The 23,609-nt window shown below is 36.4% G+C and overlaps 1 protein-coding gene across 2 annotated transcripts; it reads right to left on the reverse strand.

The window, feature by feature from the left end:
- Positions 1 to 710: 710 nt before the first annotated feature.
- Positions 711 to 22,062, reverse strand: LOC110378045 (retina and anterior neural fold homeobox protein 2). Of its 2 annotated transcripts, none has more exons than XM_064041234.1 (6): positions 21,816 to 22,062; positions 16,190 to 16,338; positions 14,120 to 14,257; positions 5,104 to 5,191; positions 1,423 to 1,567; positions 711 to 1,012 (listed from the first exon to the last, which is right to left on the reverse strand). In XM_064041234.1, the coding sequence occupies exons 1-6, from the start codon at positions 21,886 to 21,888 to the stop codon at positions 817 to 819; spliced, it is 789 nt and encodes a 262-aa protein (XP_063897304.1). In that variant the 5' UTR covers positions 21,889 to 22,062; the 3' UTR covers positions 711 to 816. The 2 variants fall into 2 exon arrangements, with proteins under 2 accessions (XP_063897304.1, XP_063897303.1); XM_064041233.1 differs by having other exon boundaries at positions 14,120 to 14,260.
- Between the last annotated feature and the right edge of the window lie 1,547 nt (positions 22,063 to 23,609).

Consider the following 23,609-nt stretch of genomic DNA (forward strand, 5'->3'; position numbering starts at 1 on the left):
CAGTTCAGTATAAATAAATACATTTTATTATGACATGGTCATCAGACTGCACTCCATTTTGTTACTTATCTGTGGTCGAATTAAAACCGATCTTAAGTGTTTCTCAAAAACAATCAATACATTTTTAAAGTCAAAAAAAAAGAGTAAAGAAAAAAAAGCCTACGAAAATCTGTTTATCCGCTTTCCTAAAATAACAACCATTAAAATGTAAGCGATTATGTGAAGAGCCATCGGAAATACATTGCTCTTCTATTAAGCTTCATACTTTATAGGATAGATAGCAAATACCGATTTTTATTTCTAAACCGAGTACCTACTTAAGAGTACGTTTTTCACTTTGTATGAAACTGATTTGTAATTTTATGATGAACTTCTATGAAAGGTATCTGTTATCCCTAATTTACAATCCTACTATATTTATGTGCAATTTAAGTAGATACTTTAATGTTTTATAACCCATAGGTATACATATGCCAAAAACATAAGTTAGCTGCTCAGTTTTCAGATTGGTTGGTGGTCTTTGAGGAAGATTGATATTGAAGATAGTTAGATAAATAATGCTTTTATTACCTACTCATCTGTGATATAGGCAGAATCCTAACATTTTATCATTAAGAACTGCCAAATATAAACACGAAATGTAACGCGGTTCAAATACACAGAAATTAAATAAAAGATCTATCCCAAATCTCCATTCATCATTTCTTCTTCAGAGAAGACGTAAGACTGTATTGCCACACAAAAATGAACCTTAAAACAAAAGCGTTAATGTCCAGAGTTATTCACATAGGGATTAAACTCCCAGCTGCTTTCAGGTTACGTGTGGACCTTATTATTATGCTGCAGGACCACTCGATCTTGGAGAAGGGCGTCATGGGCTCGGAGGCGGAGAGCTTCGGCGCTGGCCAGCCGGGCGAGGGAGGGGGATGGAGAGGGGGGTGACGGGGGTGATGAGGATGATGGCTCGGGCTCTGGGGGACGTAGTGCTGGTGGTGGTAGGGCCAGGACGTACCTGTTGAAGAAAGGATGATTGATTTAAATGCTGTGTAAGTTTTCACAAGAGGTATCATGTTATACGATATAGATTTACATATGGATTACAGTATCGCATCAGAAGTCTGATAAGCAGTTACTTTAAAACTTTAGCATTCAGCTGTAACCAATGAAAATAAAAACTGATATACATAAGTAGTTATGTCAAAAACTAATGATACAACTTTTTTTTAATTGCTTGAACATCTTTTTTTCAGACATCATCGCAAGACAGTTCAGGATGCTTACTTTCATTAATTATAAAGACAGCTTCAAGAACCGAAAGATCTTCGCGTACCTACTCATACTTACTTCGACAGACATAATTTCATGATGACAGACATGATTCTACAAAACCTCCAAAAAGTCTCCAATAGGTATTATAATTACCTATGCAGCAGCGCTCTGAAAGCGGCAGCGGGCTCAGCATCATGCCACAATGGAGCTGGCACGCCAAGCGCCCCCAGCCCAGCGCCTAGGCCTAGTGCCCACCACTCGCCACCAGGGGGACCGCCGCCACCCCACTCGCCGACCACTGTAACAAAGGTGAGTTGTGAATACGAGATAATATGGTGACGTGCCTGCCGGGGCTGCGGGATCGTTCGAAAGAGTTACCGCCACGGCCCTGGTATATAAAGGGCTTCAGAAAGAACATGATGAGTTTTAGTCAGTGAGAGTCTGACACTCACGCTGGTTACCCACAGCGGAAGGGGTAAGTAAATTGATGGTGGTCCAAAAAAAAAGATATGATGGCGTCATTTCTTGTAAGTCTGTCGTCTTATTATTAAACGTGGTCTTTAAAAAAGTATTACTTATTTTTATTAGTAGCTTTAAACTGGGCTTAAACCATCATCCTGAATAAAGTTAATGAATGAACTTAGCATCAAATGGGAATTGTTGTCATCCTACTTAATATTATAAACTACCAACTTAGCTTCTGCCTGTGGTTTCACCAGCTTCCTAAGAATACTATATTTTCCGGTCGTGTTTATAAAATCACCCGTAGGTATATTATACTACACATAAAAAGTCATCATCAAGCTATGTTACAGCCAAGTTCCTATATATACATCATAAGATCTATTCACGTAGGTACACATACAAACTTTAGAATGTCATGGTTTGTAAGGATGTAGATATGTATGTATGATGATTAAATGATTAGGTACTCTTTATAATTTGAGTAAATACATGTATATTCTTCTTCCTCCTGCCTTGTTCCCAATTTTATTTGGGGTCAGCGCAATATGTCATTCTCTTTCATTTTCCCCTGTCACTCGTCATACTGACACTCACTCCCTTACTATTCATATCATCTTTCAGGCAATCCATCCACCTTTTCTTAGGTCTTCCTCTTCCTCTCCATCCACCTACATTCATACATAGCACACACTTTGTTGCATGCGTATCATCCCTCCTCATTACATGCCCATACCATGACAATCTTCTGCTTCTCATCTTTTCTGTAACTGGTGCTAAATATATCCAAACCGTAAAAAATACATCGTTAAACCAGACTACGTCGCTTTCAAAATATTTACTAAAACATTATCAATTTATTTAATACGGAACGTGCGTCCCCCATTTCACTCAGCACAGTTAAGTACAACAATCCTTTGACAAAATCGTGCAGTTAGCATACAAATAATTTTTATGTTTACTCAGTATAATATAATTAGGCAGGTGATAGTTTATTGATAAGGGTTACAATAACTCCACTGTAGTGTTTGATATTGTCGCACCTGCCTTTTTGTATGATTATCATTTCAATATAAAAGTTGAATTAACTGCCTTATTGTCAGTTTAATGTGTGAAAGTTTAGCTGTTCTTTTTCTGCTTTTATTTGATGGGATGGAGGATGCAAGCTATAAAAGTATTAGTCATTAGAAATATCCTAATAAATGTTTCTGCATACCTAATGTCACTTCAGTAAAACCGACATAGTTGGAAATTCAAATAAAGTAAACTGAAACCAGATAGCTGATTTTGAAAAGATAACTGATCTGAGTAGTCTTCTCAAGACGTAAGTACTTAACGTCAAAAAAAACTTATATAAACACAATTTCAGTACCCCAAAACACCAAAGTACAATCACAAACAAAACTACTAACAGTCAATAAATCAGTTCGAAACGGATATCCAATAATTGTCGTTATCGTACAATCGCGCACACCACATTATACTTATAAGGCATCATTATTCACGCATTAGTAAGTATAATATCTAAACATCTACGGAATAAACGAGTTTCCGTCACAATTTTACTTTTAAAGATGGCGTATTTGTAATTAGGTATATTAGGCATATTTGTTATCGGACGGTGATTGGTGTATTAAATAGTGTCATTTGTTTGTTTATGAATGTCGTGGAGTGATAAATTTTATAGTTGTTAAAGAACATCGTTTTTTTGTTATTCTATAGTTAGTACGTACATCAATGATGCTTTCCTGGATAGTTTTTCTATCGCTAATGTTAAGTATTTTCATATGTATACTGCCAATATAAAAGCAATGGGATTTGGTTATATTATATACCTACGTGTTTTTGAGCAAAAATATCTCGCGGTTCGTATTAAATTTTATTATATTTGGGAATAAATAATGAGATACTACACACAAGATCACCAAATAAGCAGTTACCTAAACATTTGCGACATAATTATTTACTTTACCAATAAAACAAGTCACAAATCTATTCAATATTATAATTGTGATAATTATAAAAAAACAACATTAAACACAAAACCACCACGCGACCTAAAATCATTAAATAAAAATCACCGCGTCACCCACAGAGCGAGTTTTAAAGTACCTAGCATTATAAATCGACCGGGTGTGTGTAGGGGTGACAGCGATTACTACGCAATTGGCTACTAATTGTCTCTGATTCTGATGTGACTGACACCCGAGCTGTAATGTATAGTAGGGTTTACACTTCAAAAAGTAGGTGACTATGTAACTTTGTGGATTGATTGTCGTTTTTTGGTGGACAATCGGATTAATTGTTTTTAAAGATTCTGTCTAGTTTTGGACCCTTAATTGTTGAGAAAATATGTATAGATACTGAATTTTATAGCCACATACTGAAACCAGTCTGTTATAAAATAGACAGTGTTTGATGAATGATTTTTGAATCTATTTTTCTTTAAAAGTTAGTAAATAATTATATTAAATAATTATATTTGCGCATGACACAAGAGGCCATCTACTTAATATTTTCTTTGATCTTAATTGCAATTTTTGATTTTCAAACGGGATCTTGCAAACACAACACAATTTCTTTCTCATGATATCATGTAGTTTATTCCCAAATTAACTACCCATTACCATTCACACCTATCAAAACGACAAAAACGAATTATCCCCCAAACCCACTAACAGGGCAATTACAAAAAAATACCAAAAGCCATCAGCCCTAGTTTACGCACAGATTGTCCGCTCACACGACCGATAGTCATCGGTAAACGATCGTTAATGATCGGTAAACATCGGGTGCAATCGGCTCGTATTTCATTACCGCGGCCAATTACGTGAAATATATAACTCGTACGAGTTTTGGTGACGACTGTACCCTGTCATTATAGAAGGATGTTTGTCGGGTGACAAGGAAAGTATTTTTCCGATGTAATTATAGTTTTATGACTGTTAATGTCGTTTTGGAAATAATAGTGATAATTTGAGTTGTGATGTTTTCAGTTTTGGGTTTTAGTTTGTTGCTTCATTGAAATTCGTTTTTCTTTTAAACCGTTATTTTTAACCCGGTTTTTTAGTCACAATTAAAAATATCAATAACAACATCTCAGTTACAATTGCAATATTTTATGCGCAGCTATAAAATTGTCATGGATTAGGGGTTAAGTTAAATAGTATTTAACTTGAAAGCGCCAATCTTCCGAACTACTAATTGTTCTGACTTGAACAAATATTCAATTGCTAGGTAGGTCTGGAATTCTGAATATGTTTAGAAGTTCCTACTTGAAGCGGATGAATCTACTAGCGATAAACCCACTGGCGGCAGAAGCTATAATTTTGATACAAGCAAATATTCTCTTTTAAGGTGTATTCATCTTACCATGATCATGATGCATGAAAGGCGCGTGGTCTCGGCCGAGCGCCTTCTCTCGCTTGCGCCACTTCGCTCGTCTGTTCTGGAACCACACCTGTAACAATGTCATCGATATAGAAACTGGAGGAGAAAATATGTATGTGGGAAAAGGATGTCTTCGTTATATTTTACATGGAGAATTTCATAGAATGACCAGGAGATCCTCATGTTTTGACATGTTTTCTACGATGTCAAATTATTTACTTCTGAGAAGTGTTTGTGAAATAATAAGACGAACCGCGTACTAGTCCTCATACTAATTATTTTCCCGTAGCTGTGATTCTTGAAGTTGACAGAATAGAGTAGTTTTAGATGCCCTATTGTTTTAATTGGTTATGGAAAGAGCAGTGTTGCTATTGTTTTTAAGTAACGTAAATTAGTTCGGCGGTTCGATGTAATGGTCTTACTTAAGACAGAGCCAATAGTGGCATCTGATAAAAGCCATAGCAACTCATGACCCTACAGATATGAAACTACACAAGACCGAACATTGATTCACAAAATTTGAACTGGATTCTTTCCGCATAATGGTTCCAATCCGAGTTGTGGGCGATTTTAAATTTTTTTATTGTGTAATTGTTGGCAATTTGACGCTCTCCCCTCCCCCCTCCCCCCGCACTCGTCCGCACCTCTCGACTACAATGGAACCGTAATGAAAAGCAATTACGCATACGTGGTTTCCATTCCTTTAAAATCATGTGCGAAAATATACCTTCCACCGTTGCTCTAAAGTCCAACTTTGCATGCATCAGAATGGAGAATAGAAACAAATTGAGCTAGTCGAGCCACATTGCGCTAATAAAAAGACATTGTAGAAGGAAAAATTGGTGTAATTTCATAATTTTCAAATGAGACCGTTTTGCTGAGTCGCTGCATTCTCACAATGGTGCTGGAGTCGACAATTATGGTCGGCTAAACACCTCCTGTTGAAAGTTACGATCAATGGACCATTTTATTAACATTGTTAACATGCAACTACTTATGTCAGATTGGTCCTCTAATTGGCTTGCACATAACTGGGGCTAAAGTTTTGACAAGACCGTAGAATTCCTTGTCTGTTGTAGTATTAGTGTCTGGTGCAAAAGTTTGTTATGGGTATGGCGACTTCGAATAAGTATTATAGGTAAATAAAACAAAGTTTGTTCAGCCAGTCAATCAAGCAATGTAACCATCAATGTAAGTAACATATTTTGGGTTCCTCACATGGGTCAATGTGAAATTCAACTTATGCAACAATCGGACCAAATGTGTCTGCGTATAACTTAGAGGTAATTTACCAAAGAGCAAGAAGGTGAAGAAATCTATCAAACCTGTTATTAATTTCTCATAGCTTTTTGACTTCTCAACACCACTAACAAATGCGTGGGATGCCATGCAGTTATTGGTTTCCCGAAGTGAAATTCATCAATTAAACATGGAATTAATTCGTACGACTCGTCGAGAACCACTTACATTGAATAGACCGCCTCGTGTCGATTACATAGAGCAATCACTAGACATTTTATTGAGACCCACTCCATTCTATTCTAAATTTCAACTTCAAACTTCAAACAAAACACAGAAAATCCAACCTTATTGCGACCACCACAAGGTTGAATTTAAAATGGCAGTAGAGAATATAAGTATAGCGTCCTTTGTCGGCGTACAGCATCTATGGAGTGGATTAAAAGCAATTTGCACTGAGTTGAGTGTGATTTAAGAACTGTGTGGCACCCCTGATACTTAGCTTCCAATAGGGTTGGTACTTTACTACTGGTAGAACGAATGCTCTTATCAAATGTCTTTGGTATGTTCGAATGCTTTAGATGTGGTGATTGGATGAAATTGGTGCTTTTTATTGATTTGATGCAGAAAGATGTTGAAAAACTTTCTTGGATTACACCGTCAAGTTTCTAAGTTCAACACCTCATAAAATGTTCGAGAAGTAAATACAGTCGCTTAGAGAGTGGTCAACAAAATCGAATACTGCACTTTTCGTAATAAAGCGTAACGGGAAATCGAACATATTGTTGCAAGAAATTCTGATGAATCTCAATCATAGACCACAGTTTTGACCGACTGCACCTACTCAGGTACACTTCAAGCCTACTAATGCTAAACCTCACTATTCACACAGTTTCTTTAAACACTTCTACATAAAACACCCAACTACGCCTAACTCACAAAACTTAAACAAAGAACGCAAATGAATAATCCATCCCACGTATCTGATTCCTGCAAAAATTAGGGGATCATCATTAACCACCACAGACACCTTAGCGCTTAAAAGATCCCACAAATCCGTTGAGTGTGGTGTCTAATACCCCCTGTTAGACCATCTAAAGACCCCCTAAGACCCCCTGAGACCCCCTGAGACCGCATGAAGTCTCTAATTACGAAATTGCAGGCGCTCTTTAGTTGCAGTAAAGCGCACTTGGGCCAAACCGCGCTTAATTTAACTATTGTTGGTGAAGATTACGGGTAATTAGGGATAGTACAATTTGATTAGGCTGCTAATTGGCGTGGTGGAGTTGACGATTGGGTTATAGTGATCTGTGAATGGATAAGATGATATACGATAGGTCGTTAATCGTTTGAAATTAGATAAACATTAGAGTTGCTTAGCATTTGTCTGTTTTTATTCGAGTGTGACGTTTTATTTCTACACGACATTCAACTGTTTTTCTTCGTGGTCTATTTTTGTTTTTTGAGATCTAGTTTTTGATGATTTAACACTTAGACGTTTATAAACCACTCAATTAAAATACAATCACAACAACTTTCTCAACAATCACGCATTTGAAAGAAACCATGAAAGATTATTAACTTACTAATATACCTAGGTACTGGGACACAGCCGAAAAATTTCCAAAATTATATTCGAAAGTAAAATGCCAAAAGCTGCACAGTGAATGGATAATAACGAACGTGAAGAACTGACTGCGCTGGGATTAGCCGAAGCTCTTCACGGTGACGACGAATCTAGCCAGACAGATGCCGCGACAATTTTAGGAGAAGACAGAAAAGGTATGGTGACTGTTGTTTAGGTCTATTTGAAACGATTATAAATGTAAATAAATTGAAGTCCTCTGCAATTAACTGATTATCAAAATATTGACGTTTAATCCATATTTAGAGTTAGGTACATATGTCGTCCAAGTCGGTACAGATACATGTATATTCGCTCAGCTTGTGCACTTAAGAATAATAGAGGAACATGTCACGGCTTCACAAACATATAGAAAGAGAATGTCGTGGTAAACTGCTAGGGATATCTGACTTTAGCTCATTATATCATTGCAGCCAGTTGGAGAAAACAGCCAGCTACAGGCAAAGCTACAGCAAAAACCCAAGCCGAAGCAATACAATCTTGAAAACAATTACACGAACCACTCGCCTCAGAAAAGAACGGACGCCACAAATGCACATTGGCCATTATTATCTTTTAACGGAACTTAATAATTTCATTCTTGTGCAAAACGCAGCTTTAAGAGGCCTGATTATATATCTACGACAATTTGAGGACGCAAGTAATGTAGCGTTGAAGGCGCTGCAAACATTAGCGCTCTTGCTCCGAGAGGATAATGACGTCAGAATTAGCGCATTGTGACGCCATTCTGCCAGTCTGACGAAAGGGACGGTGCACTTAATGCGATTAACTGTGCTCTTGTTTTGTGTAATTGTTCCTTAATTGCTGTATGATATGTCTGCAAAGGATAGAATATAATTGACATATGATTGAGGTCTTTAAGGATATACCTATTTTCTGAAGGTTTGATAAGGAAAATTGGGAAAAGAGGGTATTAAATGGGTTCAATAACAAACATCCCTTTCCATTAGGAGTATAATTCTACCACAAAATATGCCAACAATAAGTGAATAATAAATTAAATATAAATCTGAGATCACTCTCCGCAAACGATACATATAAATACTTGGGTATGGCGGAGGGGTTAGGCATCAATGTGGCTGTCATGAAACAGTCATTGCGGGAGCGTTTCTTTGGCCGCCTGAATAAGGTCCTAAAAAGTTCCTTATCAGGCGGCAACAAGGTTCGCGCCTATAATGGTTGGGTCATGCCAGTCCTGATGTACTCCTTCGGCATACTCAAATGGACTCAAACTGAATTGGATGCCTTGGATAGGAGAGTCCGCACACTGCTGACCGCAGAACGAATGCATCACCCACGATCGTCGGTGATGAGACTGTACATCCACGGAAATGTGGAGGCCGAGGCTTTTTAAATGCAAAGACGCTCCACAACCGCGAGGTGTGCAGTCTCAGAGAATATCTTCTCAAAAGCGACGTGGGTATGCATCGTGATATGGTAGCAGTGGACAAAGGACTCACCCCGCTATCGTTGGCAAATGAGAACTGGCGCAGACCTGTGGTACTAACTACCCATGATCGCAAGGAAGTATGGCAGAGCAAACAGCTACACGGACGCTTCTTCGGGGCTCTTCATGGCCCCGATGTAGACTTCAATGCGTCCGTATCTTGGCTACGCTTCGGTGACTTGTTTGGAGAAACCGAAGGGTTTGTATGTGCAATTATGGACGAAGTTATCCTTACGAATAACTACCGGAGATATATCGTGAAAGACGGGACGGTTGACATATGTCGGGCATGTCACCATCCGGGTGAGTCTATCAGACATATTATATCTGGTTGTTCTCGTTTGGCTAATGGTGAATATTTGCACAGACATAACCAAGTGGCCAAGATTATCCACCAGCAGCTTGCTCTGCAATACAACCTTGTAGACCTTGAGGTACCGTACTACAGGTATGCGCCCGACCCAGTTCTCGAAAAGGACCATATCACGTTGTACTGGGATCGATCTATCATCACTGACAGGACTATTGTAGCCAATAAGCCTGATATTGTGGTGATAGATCGATTAGCGCGCCGCGCGATGATAGTCGATGTCGCCGTTCCGCATGACGAGAACCTTGTGAAAGCTGAGAAGAGAAACAAATAAAGTATCTCGACTTAGCGCACGAGGTTGTCGCCATGTGGAGTGTCGACACGGCTGTTGTTGTGCCGATTGTCGTTACGGCCAATGGTTTAATAGCCAAGAGCCTCGACGAACACCTCAGGAGGCTCTCGTTGGGCGGCTGGATCAAGGGACTGATTCAGAAGGCAGTACTCCTTGATACGGCACGTATTGTGAGGAGGTTTCTGTCTCTGGGACCCTAACCACCGGTACCTTGGACCCTGTGCCCGATATCGGTGGCAACCTATTTTTTATATTTTTAAATGTTTTTTATTTTTATATTTAATATTTAAAAATGTAAATCATATGTTAGAAAATAAATGATAAAGTGAATAATAATAAAAAGAACTGATGACATATTTTTTGTAACGATCAAAGCCACGGGTCTAATCTAAACAGAAAAGGAATGAGATTATGAGACTATTACAATACCACTGCAACTATACGATATTGAACACAAACAAACATTTGAGCTCAAAATCGAAACAAATGACTACAAAAAACAATAAAATCGACCATAGTTGATCACTTTCTTTCTTTCTTTATCATGATAACTTTCTTTCTTCCTTTATCACTATCTTTCTACATCTATCCCGACATCCCACTTTCTATCACCAGCAACACAGTCACTCTATACACTGCTAGACGAATGTACGCAGTGTCGTGGTCTAAACAGCGTTGCTATGCGGCTTTGGGTAGTTGCGGTGAGAGGACCATCGACAATTTGCTCTCATTGTGCCGTGCTGAGAATGGCACTAATTTTAATTACCTTCACACCTCTGTGTGAACATTCAACACGCTTTTGATATTTGACTCTGTATGAACGTGTGTAGGGTTATATTATTATGTAGATGCAAACTGTTGGGTTCAGTGTGTTTGGTAATAAGGTTATTTCATTAAAATGGCCTCATTCTCAGGCTTCTCTGTAGATAAATCATTAAAAAGAGAATATTTAACCAATTTACTGTCCACTATGTAGACACAATAGTTATTATTAAACAAGCCGTATGTATCACATTGGGACAGGGAAGTTATAAAAACAATTTTTTTTTTGTCTGTTTTCTGTTTGTAACACTTCACTTTAGTATCTTTAGCAAGGTCGAGAAGCTTTCGTCCGAGGATTTCGTGAGACACAAAGTGCAGAAATATGCATTATGTCGCGTCTTCACGCGGGTTCACTTTACGCGTGTTGAACACTGGTGTGTTCGGATTAGCTGCAGAATTTTTTATATGCGGCTCCGAAGAAACCGCCCTAGATCTATTCTGGTTAGTTAGCTTACAGCGCTTATTCCCTTGGTCTGTTACGAAAGCATTATGGTCAACCTGATTCAGTCCCTTGCTTGAAATGACTGTGCTCGAAGCGACACCGGCATCTCGACGAACATCTTGAGTTTTTGTTGCTGATTTGGTACATACCTAATTAAAAGCTTCTCGCTTGCATCGTTTCGCAGTTAATACGAAGCTGTGATTTGTATTATTTGCCTGCATTGCCGGAAATGACTAGTTTGTATCTATGTAAATAATGTTCGTATAATGTAAAAATAAAATCAACGAACCATTCAGAAATAGGTACTACAGATAGTTGCCGATGTTTGATATTTATTAACCTATCGAGTGTATGTTTGTGGTAAAAATAAATTGAAATTGCACAGTAAATTAAATTAATTAGCAACGTGTGTTTTATCAAATAATTTATAGTTTGCGGTGAACCAGTATCTATTAGAATTATACAAATTAAATATCTATCAATTGCGCAATTCATTAAGTATTTATTTTACAAAACTGTTTAGGATGAGCTTAATTCAATCAGAAATGAAACCTATTGAATGAAGCTAATTAAAACTGTAATTACGAAACTTATATATGTCTATATGATATATAATTTTATATACGATTTTTTTGACGCTTTTTAGTTGTTTGTTTTACTAGGATAGTTTTTGATTTTTATTGTAAATATGTATTGTAAATATCTAAGTATGTAAATAAATATATTATTAATTTTATATACATAGAATGATTAAACAATTAAGTATTTTTTTCTGTTTCTACTAATCCACGTAACAAGGCGATGTTTCCTAACCACTCAAGCGTCCAAGCCGCGCGGTAATTCTCGGCCCACCTGTCCGCGCATGAAATGTCAATTCCTTTTTTACGACCAAGCGAGACTCTCTCAACAAAATCGATTACTACTGAAAAACTACAATAGCTAGATTCGAATAAAAAATACTCACGGAAAGCTAAAAGAACGTATAATTTAATTTGATTAAAAGTAAATTACTTTAATTAATATTATAGGATGATAATAAAGTATAAAGTTGAGGATATCAAAAAAAATTTCGTAATTTTTTTTTTATTCCGAGTTTTATAAGAAAAATATAGTGATTACTGGTAACAATGTTTTTTTATTATATTAGTACAGGATATACTCTTTAAAATGATACCAATATCTTAATATAAATAATTAGTTTTCTGTCATGAAAAAATAAACAAAGTTAAGTGTTTCTCAAGCGGTCACTGGGCTTCGGGCGACGTAAAAATGTGACAAGATGGCCGCCCGGCTAATAGCGTGTTCACACGACGAGGTTGTTTTAATGAAACACGCATATTACTGTTCGGTATGTTTATTGCGCAAACATGTTTACTTTTGTATAATTTTATTACATATAATTTTTTATTATGTAAAATAGAAAAAAAAGCGGTTATTGGTATTACAGTAAAAATAAATACACTGTAAAACTGTAATTTTAGGTATTTTTCATTCTTTGATAATGAAAAACGAAAACTAAATAAACATGCCATCATCTATAAGTAGATACATAAACAAAACCAAAAACCACAAAACATTGATCATAAAACGCTCCGTGTGAACAAACCATTATTTACGTTGTAAGTAGATCAGTCCAAGGGGAGTCGGCTCACCAACACTAAAATCATGAATAACGTCTTAACATTTTAATCATTATAGACCCCATCTCAATGTATTTCGTTTGTAAATGGCCATTAACGTGCTAATAGTGAACGATTCTCGTATATTTTGCATTTATTTAACAAAAATAACCAATTAGAATACACTGTAAACAATAGAAAAGTATCAAACGATAATCGTGTAGTGATCGTATAACTTTTCCAACTAAATTATACTATGTAAACGTTTTGAAATTGTCGTAAAAATACATATTTCGTAAAGGAAATTTCTTCACGTTTATTTTGATATAAAATAACAATCTAAATAAGGTATAAAACAAGAAACTTACCACATTTTTGTCAAGAGCTCCACACACAAAAAAGTCACTTGTCAAAAACGACGAACTGTCAGTTCAATATATTTTTTTATAAATTTATTGTTGCCATTGCACAGAAAAAATCACAACTCACGGATGACAAATTTAATAACGTGCCATCTAGTATCAATCAACTATATTAATACCACCTGGCTATAGCGCTGTACACGTTTAAACTGAACGATGTCGTTCGGATACTGTAGTCACCATGAACGCTTAAGGCAAGAATTTTTTTGGTGACTGTTATCACCTCGGACGCTTGAGTGGCTAAAACATCCACCAGACCATCATCAAAAAAATTGGATTCTACTTTATCTTCGCTGATATCTGTCGTCATACGAGCCCCGTTCCCTAGCGAAAACGTCAAGCTACTGAGCCATTTAGAAAGTATCAAGTATCAATCTAGGCTCGCTGACTTCTTCCCGGCAAAATTTATTAGCACCTTTTTTCCGACGTTAAAATCATCAAATGACCCCTCCCGCTGTGGGTTAGCAGCGGTGAGGATGTCGACTCTTACTGACTAAAACCGTCGTGTTCCGTCATAGGCCTTTTATTTACCAGGGCCGCGGTATCTCTTTCGAACAACCCGCAGCCCCGGCAGGTGCCAGCCTGCTGGGCCCCGCTGGGGTTGCTGACATCTCTTTGAGGAATTTATTAGCACCTTAATCTGGATCTTGCTCAAGGCCCTCTAAAAGGAAGAACTAAAACTACTTTTAACTGATCTTACCTGCACTCTAGCTTCACTAAGGTCCAGTCTCATAGCCAACTCTTCTCTAGTGAACACATCAGGATACTGCGTCTTGTCGAAGGCTCGCTCCAACTCGTGCAGCTGGTATGTGGTGAACGTGGTACGGCTGCGGCGCACCTGCTTAGACAAACAGGGTACAGGTCGATGGGAGAACTTAGCTTTCAGGTATTAGAAGTAGTGACGGGTGGACGTCTTGGGGGCAGTGTATGGTAAACTTTGACGTTCAAAAAGTGTGATTTTGCAGCTAAGTTTGAATCAATGATTATGACTTTGAGTTAATTCAAAATTGACGAAATCTAATTGGAGCTGGATAATGGATATAGGGTAAAGGCGGGATAGATGCCCCACTTTTTGAAATATGCTTATAATTTAATAAATATTGGTTCTACATTAATAATACCTATGAATGTAACTAGTTTAATCCTTTATGTTTATTTGTGATTTGTCTTTTTGGACCTATATACTACACGTTTTGCAGATTTTAGCTTTTTGTAGACCTCGATTTTTGGGGATAGATGTCTACCCCTATGGATAGTTGCCCCACCTTGAAAATACTAGCGAGGATAGATGCCTACGGTGCGGGATAGATGCCCTTCATGCTGTTTAAGTATGAAGGGCATTTTACTTTAATTTATTTGAAATGAAAAGTATTTTGCAGTTTTCAAAATCTTTTTATATTCATTATCAGATTAATTGAAATTAACACAATAAAATTCTAAAAGTATTTGTTCAACAAAAATAATGTATTTTATATTTTAAACCCTTATTATTAAATATGAATTATTTAGTTTCAACATGCAAAATCATAAAAATCATTCTTTCTTAAAAACTAAAATAACACAATATACTTAGCATCATAATATTTAACCGGACAGTGCTTTAAGTATTCTACATCTCGAGCAAAAATTTCTGAAAAGTGTACAGGTTTCATGTAACTAACACTGACACATTACACATTGAATCCAGTCGGATTTAGACTTTGTTTATTCATAGTTTTCAAAGCATTCTATGCCGTTTATTTTTTTGTATCTTTAGGCTCATCCTGTCCATCTCTTTTAGTCTTCTTCATCGGCAAACCTTTGGTTTTCTATTCCTTAACTTTGTTCTTAGGTGAATTGTCTTCATCTTCACTGTTTGAACTGTAAATCATTCGTAATCAATAAAAAGTGTAAATACCTATACATAAACACATGAAAAATATAAAAAATATGTATTCAAAGCACTTATAATACATTCAGGGTACACGTGGTGTATGGAGGGATAGATGCCCCTAGGGGCACCTATACCGTAAAAAATCAGGGCAACTATCCTTTTTGACAGGGTTAGATGCCCTAATATTTTTTTAAATAAATAAATACAATAGAGCAACTATTTACATCAAAATGTATACTTCATGAAACAATAAACATACGTAATAAAAAATTTGATGGAATTAATATCTTCTTATAAAGTTATACAACAGCAAATACTCACCTTTAAAAATTTTACGCTCGCTGTAAGTTCGCCGCGGAGATGAATTCACACACGAGCTAAATGCGACCTCACCCCTCGATGGCGCGTGACTAATTTAGGTGCGGGGTGCTTGTGGCTTCTAGTTAAACGGTTGTTTCTTAATCGTGAGCATGGGAAGTTAGGTTTTTTAAAAATGGGGCATCTATCCCACTGCGGCATCTATCCCGCCTTTACCCTAGACAGAAGCCTAGAGAGATAATTTTGAGCTACCCTCCTTCAATCACAAACATACAAAAAGAACACAGTTCGATTATATACGGAGGCAGAAAAACATAGAATGGGGCTACACTACACGCTGTAATAATAAAACGGAGTTTTGGTTAAATCTACTTCAATATGTTTGTTAGGCATAGATTTAGAGGCGATATTATGATTGAAAGCTTGGATATTATGAGTTTCATCAACAAAAAAGTTTCCTTTAAGACGGAGATGAAGGAAAATGATTTCAAAGCAAATAATATCAAATACGTTCACGTTATGAGCCTGTTCAAAAGGCAAATACACCATTAAAAATCTGAAATATATCTATCAAGTTACCTTGCGCGGTCTCCCAGCATCTAACGCCTCTAAATGCTCGCCGTGCTCACTGTGCTCGTGTCCGTGCTCAAGGTCATTGTGCTCGCTCAGCTCATGCTCGTGTTCAGAGTCTGAATGCACCACGCTCTCGCTCTTCAGTTCTATGCGATCTGTTGGAGAAATATTTAAGTGAGTAAATGTTTGTGTGTTAAAATGATGTACCTACCTATATGGTCATTTGTTTTATCCACATCGTCATCGTATATTTAATTATGTTACCAAGGTTAACTTCATCATCAGAATTTTTAAGCCCAATTAATTTCACTAACAGTCGTTCTCGTAATCGATCGGTTAAACGACGACTGTCTTTTCCTACGAAGCTGGAATTCTCGTAAAACCTATACTTCTTGTGTAACGTTGATTATGGGAATCATTCGTTTTATAAAAGAAATGTTTACCTTCGAATATTATAATTTTTTTATTGAAAGTTTTTTTACTTAATCTGAAGTTATCTTGTTGGTGATAGTGCATCTCTGCACGGCACAGGCCTTTTCTCATACAGAGAAGGACAAGACACATTAATCAATAATAATTAACCTAAACTTGATACAAAACCAATGGTTTACATATTGCTAGCAACGTTACAACCAGTTTGATAGTCCATGATTCATCCTAAATAACATTTAAGTACACCAATATGACACACTTGACATAATGATACCTATATCCAGTAAAGAGTCAAGCCCTCTTGTTTCCTTGAGATCTCAATTTATTTTAACTTGATTCGTCTCTCTAGAACCTACTTACCATTTCGGGACTCATGCTAAGACGATTTGAAAATACAGCGAAGTTCTGGAAATCCCCTGTTACGATCATCTTGGCTTATTTTCGATACCAGTAACATAAGAATAGGATTTTACAATTGTTTGTATAACTTTAGTTCCAAGGTAACTTGCAACTTTAGCAACTTAATACCTTAATCTTCTTACAATGTAACTGATATTTTGTTGACGAAATGCAAATATTTTTTTATAATCCGCATATCAAACAAAATGTTTTAATATCGTTAAAGTAACATTAATCTGCAGTTCCCACCGCTTCACATTTGATTGACATGACATCGATCTCGTAATCCGGACTCCTTGTTCACTACCAGTCCAATATAAGCCTCATCACCCTATGTGGACTAACACCCTACGTCGCTCAAAACTTTACCGTAACGAGGACCGGTAAGGTTGAAATTGCGTTGAGGGGATTGTAGACCCCTCGTTAAACAAGCAGGATTTAACAAAATACACGTATTGTTAAACACTTAACGTCGCTTTTATTCACTATTTATTTGCACTAATTTTATTTTTATTAGAGCTTTTGTATTGAATTGTAACATCAGAATGGACAATGCGATGGGTAAATAGTGAATGTTCATAATGTTAATGCTTGTATCTCAACCGTTAATAGTGGTAATCCTGATTGTGAAGACTCGGCTTTGTTAGTGAAATAGAATTAAATATTTTGTATAAGTTTTCTTAAATTGCATTTGAAGGATATTTAAATAATCAACATACGTAAATGTATTTAACTGCATATTTTTGTTTTGAACTTTATCAAAATTTCAACCCGTCACAAAACTATTTCAATAGAATAAGTTGGACTTGAACAGCTAGTCAAGATATCTGTAGCACAAATACACGACATTTACGGTCATTCCCAATATTATATTTTTTGTTTTGCTTACTAGAGATAGGAACTTAACATTCTTATATGGGGCTAATGTCTCAATTCTATTTTTAGCGTAGTAAATGCTTACTAGGACTACCTTATACATTACAAACTAGCCGGCAAGAGTTTAAATTATATTTGTTATTTATTTATGCCGGTATAACTTATTTATGTTTTGTTCTAGGTACCTACTTTTTTTTTAGCTTCTACTATTTTATATACCCATTTTTTAAAACTACTAGGTAATATTATACCAGCTGGTTTTCTCACGTCACGCACTCTGATAAAAGTAGACACCTACATACCTATCCTATAACCTTCCCCGATAAATGAGCTATCTAACACTGAAATATTTTCTTTCGGTTGATTAGTTCCTTGTTGGCAAATTCAAGCAAGTGTTTATTTGTAAATTATATTTTCAGCCTTATGATATTATTTGCACTGATTACCGACACCTAATTTTGTGTACAAAATTCTCATTGAAATCACTAGCAAGGGCGGAAAGTTTGGAACCTTTATTTTACACAGCATTAACCTACCGTACGGAATCCCTACATACGGCCCCGACTCACACTTGACCGGTTTAACCAACACCGCAACTGTAGCTACAATAATACCAGAAACTTATAACTATACTTACAAATACTTAGAAACCAGCCAAGTGTGGTAATAACCTAACACAAAGCACCATAATGGGTGTGTTGCCATTATTAAAATCATAATATTATATTTTGAGATGAATTTTTACAATAAACCTATATAATAACTCCATGGGGTGCCCACTAACTATAGTGGTTATACAAAAACGGTAGTCTGTTTTTATCCGACTGAGTCTAAAGAGGGTTATGCTTTCAGGCGTATGGATCTAACTAGCTATTTTAACCATAAAACGGAGGGGTGGTATATTTGAAAGTATAAGGGCCGATCATCAGACACAATCTTGGGAAAGAATTTTGATTTTTCGACTATATGGGCTTTCGCAAAATTACCTATTTTTCTTCTTCTTTCGTGTCGATGACATGTCATATGTTGAGACTACACTATGTCAGCCCAATATGCCGCCACAGCGAGAGCACGGCCGGATGAGCCTCCCGCGAGCAAGTTTCAGGGCACAGTGGACAAAGTTTCGCAAAATTAAATTAACATATTATAGATACTTATTAGCTACTTAGTTAGGTACCTATATACATAACATGAAGTTTTCAAGCTTATCGCTTGTAAATAAGTGTGGAAAACATAACCCTTCTTGGCGGTTGGCTAAAATCGGCTCTTTTCAATATCTATCTAGCTATTTCCCCTACATTTATTTATTTCATTTAATTTAGGTATATTTTTTTGCACACAGACGAGAGAAACACTATGTTAGAGTCGATGAACTCACGTTCTACCGTCGGTATATCTTAAATATTATTATTATTTTGCTAACTGAATACTTAACTGCAGTAGAATAATTTCGCATAAAACTTTAACAAATCTTTGGTTAGCTGAATAGTTGAATATGATTCGAATCGGTATTCACATACTACAAATATGTGAATAATCGACGTTCTGATGATACTGTGGTATTTCAAAGTGTTGAGTAAGTAGGAAAATTTATTCGGATCAATAAACAATTAATTATACCTAAGTATTATCGAAGAAAGAAACTTGATAAGGTTAGGTTGATTCATAACAATCAAAGAAATATATTTTAGGCCAGCTTCCGACCGTAGTTTCACACGCAGTTTCCCGTGCCAAGATAAAAATTGAGGCTATATGTTATGTTGATATACCTATAGGTAAGAGCTTCTAAGTTTCATCAAAATACATTCAGTATTTTTTTAACGGAAGAGTAAGCACGGACGACGGTTACGAACGGAATTTAGAATTACGACATTTTAATACGTTAAGAGATTTTCTAATTCATAAAAGTGTTGTCACGGTAGCGTATTTTCCGATCGTACGGGTATCATCATCCTCCGAGCCTTTTCCCAATCATGTTGGGGTCGGCTTCCAGTCTAACCGGATTCAGCTGAGTACCAGTGGTTTACAAGAAGCGACTGCCTATCTGACCTCCTCAACCCAGTTACACTGGTTAGACTGGTGTCAGACTTACTGGCTTCTGACTACCCGTGACGACTGCCAAGGATGTTCAATGACAGCCGGGACCTACAGTTTAACGTGCCATCCGAAACACAGCCAATGGTGTCTAAGATATACATAGAAAGTACATACAAACTTAGAAAAGTTGCATTGGTACATGCCTGACCTGGGATCGAACCCGCGCCCTCATACTTGAGAGGTTGGTCCTTTACCCATTAGGCCACCACGACTTCGACCACAACTCCGATCGTACGGGTATATTAACAAAAAAAAATAATGTATTTTTCTCGGTTTCTCATCCGGTATGCGTACCGTATGTACCGTATGCACCGTACATACCGAAGAACCAAGCAATGTTTTTAGGAAAATCGAGTGGAAAATCAGAAGTGTGAAAACGCTGTTGGAGTTTTTTATTTCGCTCAGCAAGGTCAATTCTTTTATGATTACAACTTAATTAGATAACGTGTTAACTAACATCAAAATAGGAGTTTCCCAATTCACTGCAAACTAAACAGTCGGTTAGTAGGCAGGCACGATGGATGGTTGAAATTATTTCTATAAAGAAAATCGTAAATACAATCAACATTTTTAGCCAGTCTGATACGGGCTAAATACCTGATCCATTCATTTGGATACTTATTTATGAGCTTGCTCAAACACTTACCTAAGTATTAGTCGAATGCTTTGTTTCAGTATGCATAATTATTTTTCAGAATAATCGATTAAACCTGCCACTGAAAATTGCGGGGTTTCAGGGCTAAGGTACCAGGAAAAGTAAACAATATAATGTCTTGTTTTCTCCGTACCGATTAATTACCTACGTTAGTTATTTGGAATATTAATAACTGTTTACCGAAAAATAAGATTTTCCTGTAATGTTTCTAGTTAAATATATACTTGACCTAAGTACTGTAATTATTCCAAACTACCCGCTTCGCAAACTTCTATACTAATGTCATATTTTGTCTGTTTGTTTGTACCCTAAAGGCTCTCTACTGAACAGATTTGAAAAATTCTTTCACTGTTGGAAAGCTTCACTATCTGCGCTGAACATGGGCTATGATTTTCGGAAACGTACCTACGAAAAAAGTTTTCCCCGTAGTACTTGATAATTATGAAACTTTGTAGTTAAAAATATACATATGCATACTGAATATACCAATTTCATCACTATGTGTGAAGATAACGTGTAACATACATAGGTTATATTTTATCGCGGTAGGTACGGGTAGTAGTTCCCACGGGACGCGGGTGAAGCCGGAAAACGGCTAGTTAAGGATAAAGTTAAGGGCCTACCAGTGGTTATGTAGATAAATAAATATGTACGTATGTGTCCTACCTACTCTAGCCCGTGGTTTCACCCATCGAGGGAACTACTCTCTTAGAGTTATAAGTACACGAATGTTTTTCTTCTTTCTTTTTGATTCAATTTAAGTATATTCAAGTTCGTTTATTCAGTTTTAAGTAAATACCACTAGAACAGGTGCTGAATTAAGCAGCACTTTACAGGTACCTAAAATTTAGGACTAGGTAAGTACCCGCTGAAAAGTTTCTGTTGAGAATTTTGATTAGATCTATATTTATTTTTTCATAGGTAAGAAATACAGTATCTACAGGTATCCTACCTACCTACCTGATATCTGCCTACAGGCAGACTTGTAATTTTTACCTAAACCTAGTCCGTTTATTTATTAAATTATTATCATAGAATTACTATTCAAGTGGACACGGCCCTATGTTTAAATAGCCTTTCGATGCACACAGCTGATTTATTTTCAAAAAATGCTTATTAATTATGATTGATGATTTATTTACTTATCGGAAAATAAAAAATATATTTACATACCCGGCTGTCTATCCGTATGACCGAGTATATTATCAATAGTGTAGGCTGCACCCCGGCGACCCGCTTCCGACATCACGACACAAAACACTGCACTTTCTAACAGTACATTCAATAAAAAAACTTAATTATTTAAACAAAAACTCCACTAAACATTAAACAATTAATTAAATAATTTATTTCGCGACAAACGACGTAAATAGTTACAGCGATTCATGCGACCGCGACTTTATGTCGCAAATTGCAAACTTTGACTGACGATTTTCCGAATTGCTCCACCATAGCTTCCGTAAAGCTCAATTTTAGACCGAACCCTCAAAAAATATCCATCTCTTTCACACTCATTAAAGTTTATATACTTCTGTTTCATATTTAGACTCCGCCCCTTCGCTCTGATTGGTCGGTGTAATAAGTTAAGGGCTATGAATGGATTAGGTTTGAGTGTCACGCGACGATTCAAGAATTATAGTCGTTCGCTCCGATGTACACAGTGGCGATTATAATCGGCGATTTATTTTGAAACAATAGGATTGTTAATTAAATGGATATGATTATTGTATGTGTTTTAATGTAATTTTAACTATGGGTCAGAACGGTAAAAGTATTTAGAATGGTCCTTTAGTTTTTAAGCGAAAAAATTACTTAGGTATGTAAGTTTTCGCTTAAGTATTTATCTTAAGTAGGTATCAGCCTTACGAAGTTTAGCTTTCAGAAACTCAAAAAAACTCCTTAAAAGTTTGTGACTTGGTTACAGTTCGGCTCTCTAGTTTATTTTTCTACCGACTGGAGTGGTATTTTTCTCTCTTCGGAAGTTGGTATCGACAGGTTTCAAATAACAATGTGTAAACGATGCAACTCGCGTCTTTTAAATCATTCAACACAAAATAAAAGAAATACTTAACCGTCCCATTATTTAGAAGTCTTGAATTTTCTCCCACAGCTTTTAGGGTCCTCAAATCTTAGTGTCTCACACAGCTACCTACACACGAACTAATTTTGTATAATTTCTATGTTAACATTTTTATCCCCTTATCATCCCACAACTTTCAAACTAGCTTAACAAAAATCCAACTCACCCTTGACCGTTTTCATCAAATTACACGAACAATAAACGAACATCTTTTAAGCGATTTAGCACACGTAAAATAAAATAATAGGCTACCATTAGAGGTCTCTCAAAGGCATTCGCTAATAGTCGGAAATAAATTTGACGTTTCTGTGAGGCACTTTGAGCGCATTCCGGCTCATTTGACGAAGACGGTGGACTGATTCGCTTATTACATTAAACATCAGGCCCTTGGAGATTTTGTCAATTGCGTATTTTTGTAAATTATGTTGAGTAGCTTTTGGTTGTCTGAAATTGGTTTATAGATACTTAGTGATTGCAAAATAGTTAAAAACTAATTTTGGTAGGTAAGTAGATACCTACTTATATTAAAACTGAAGAGTTTGTTCGTTTGCTAGTTCACGGAAAGTTTACTTTGCGACCGATTAAAACAATCTTTCAGTGTTAAGTAGGTGTACCTAGGTATAGCCCATTTTCGAGACAGAAATAAGGGGTTAGTAGATATTCTAAGATATCATAGGCGTATCTGAGTAGGCATTTAACTACCTTTATCTATTCTAGGTAGATTCTCAAAAAATTGTCTTTAAGATCGTAAGTCAGTTTCACACGAGGATTTTAAGGGTTAGAAAGATACTTCACGCAGTTTAGGTCAAACCTGCTCATCCTACATCTTATCCCAGATTTCAATCTTAATAATATCCCCAAAAAGAATTTCGTCTAAACAGGATTAG

Source organism: Helicoverpa armigera, chromosome 24 (genome assembly GCF_030705265.1).
Source record: "Helicoverpa armigera isolate CAAS_96S chromosome 24, ASM3070526v1, whole genome shotgun sequence".
NCBI classification, from domain to species: domain Eukaryota; kingdom Metazoa; phylum Arthropoda; class Insecta; order Lepidoptera; family Noctuidae; genus Helicoverpa; species Helicoverpa armigera.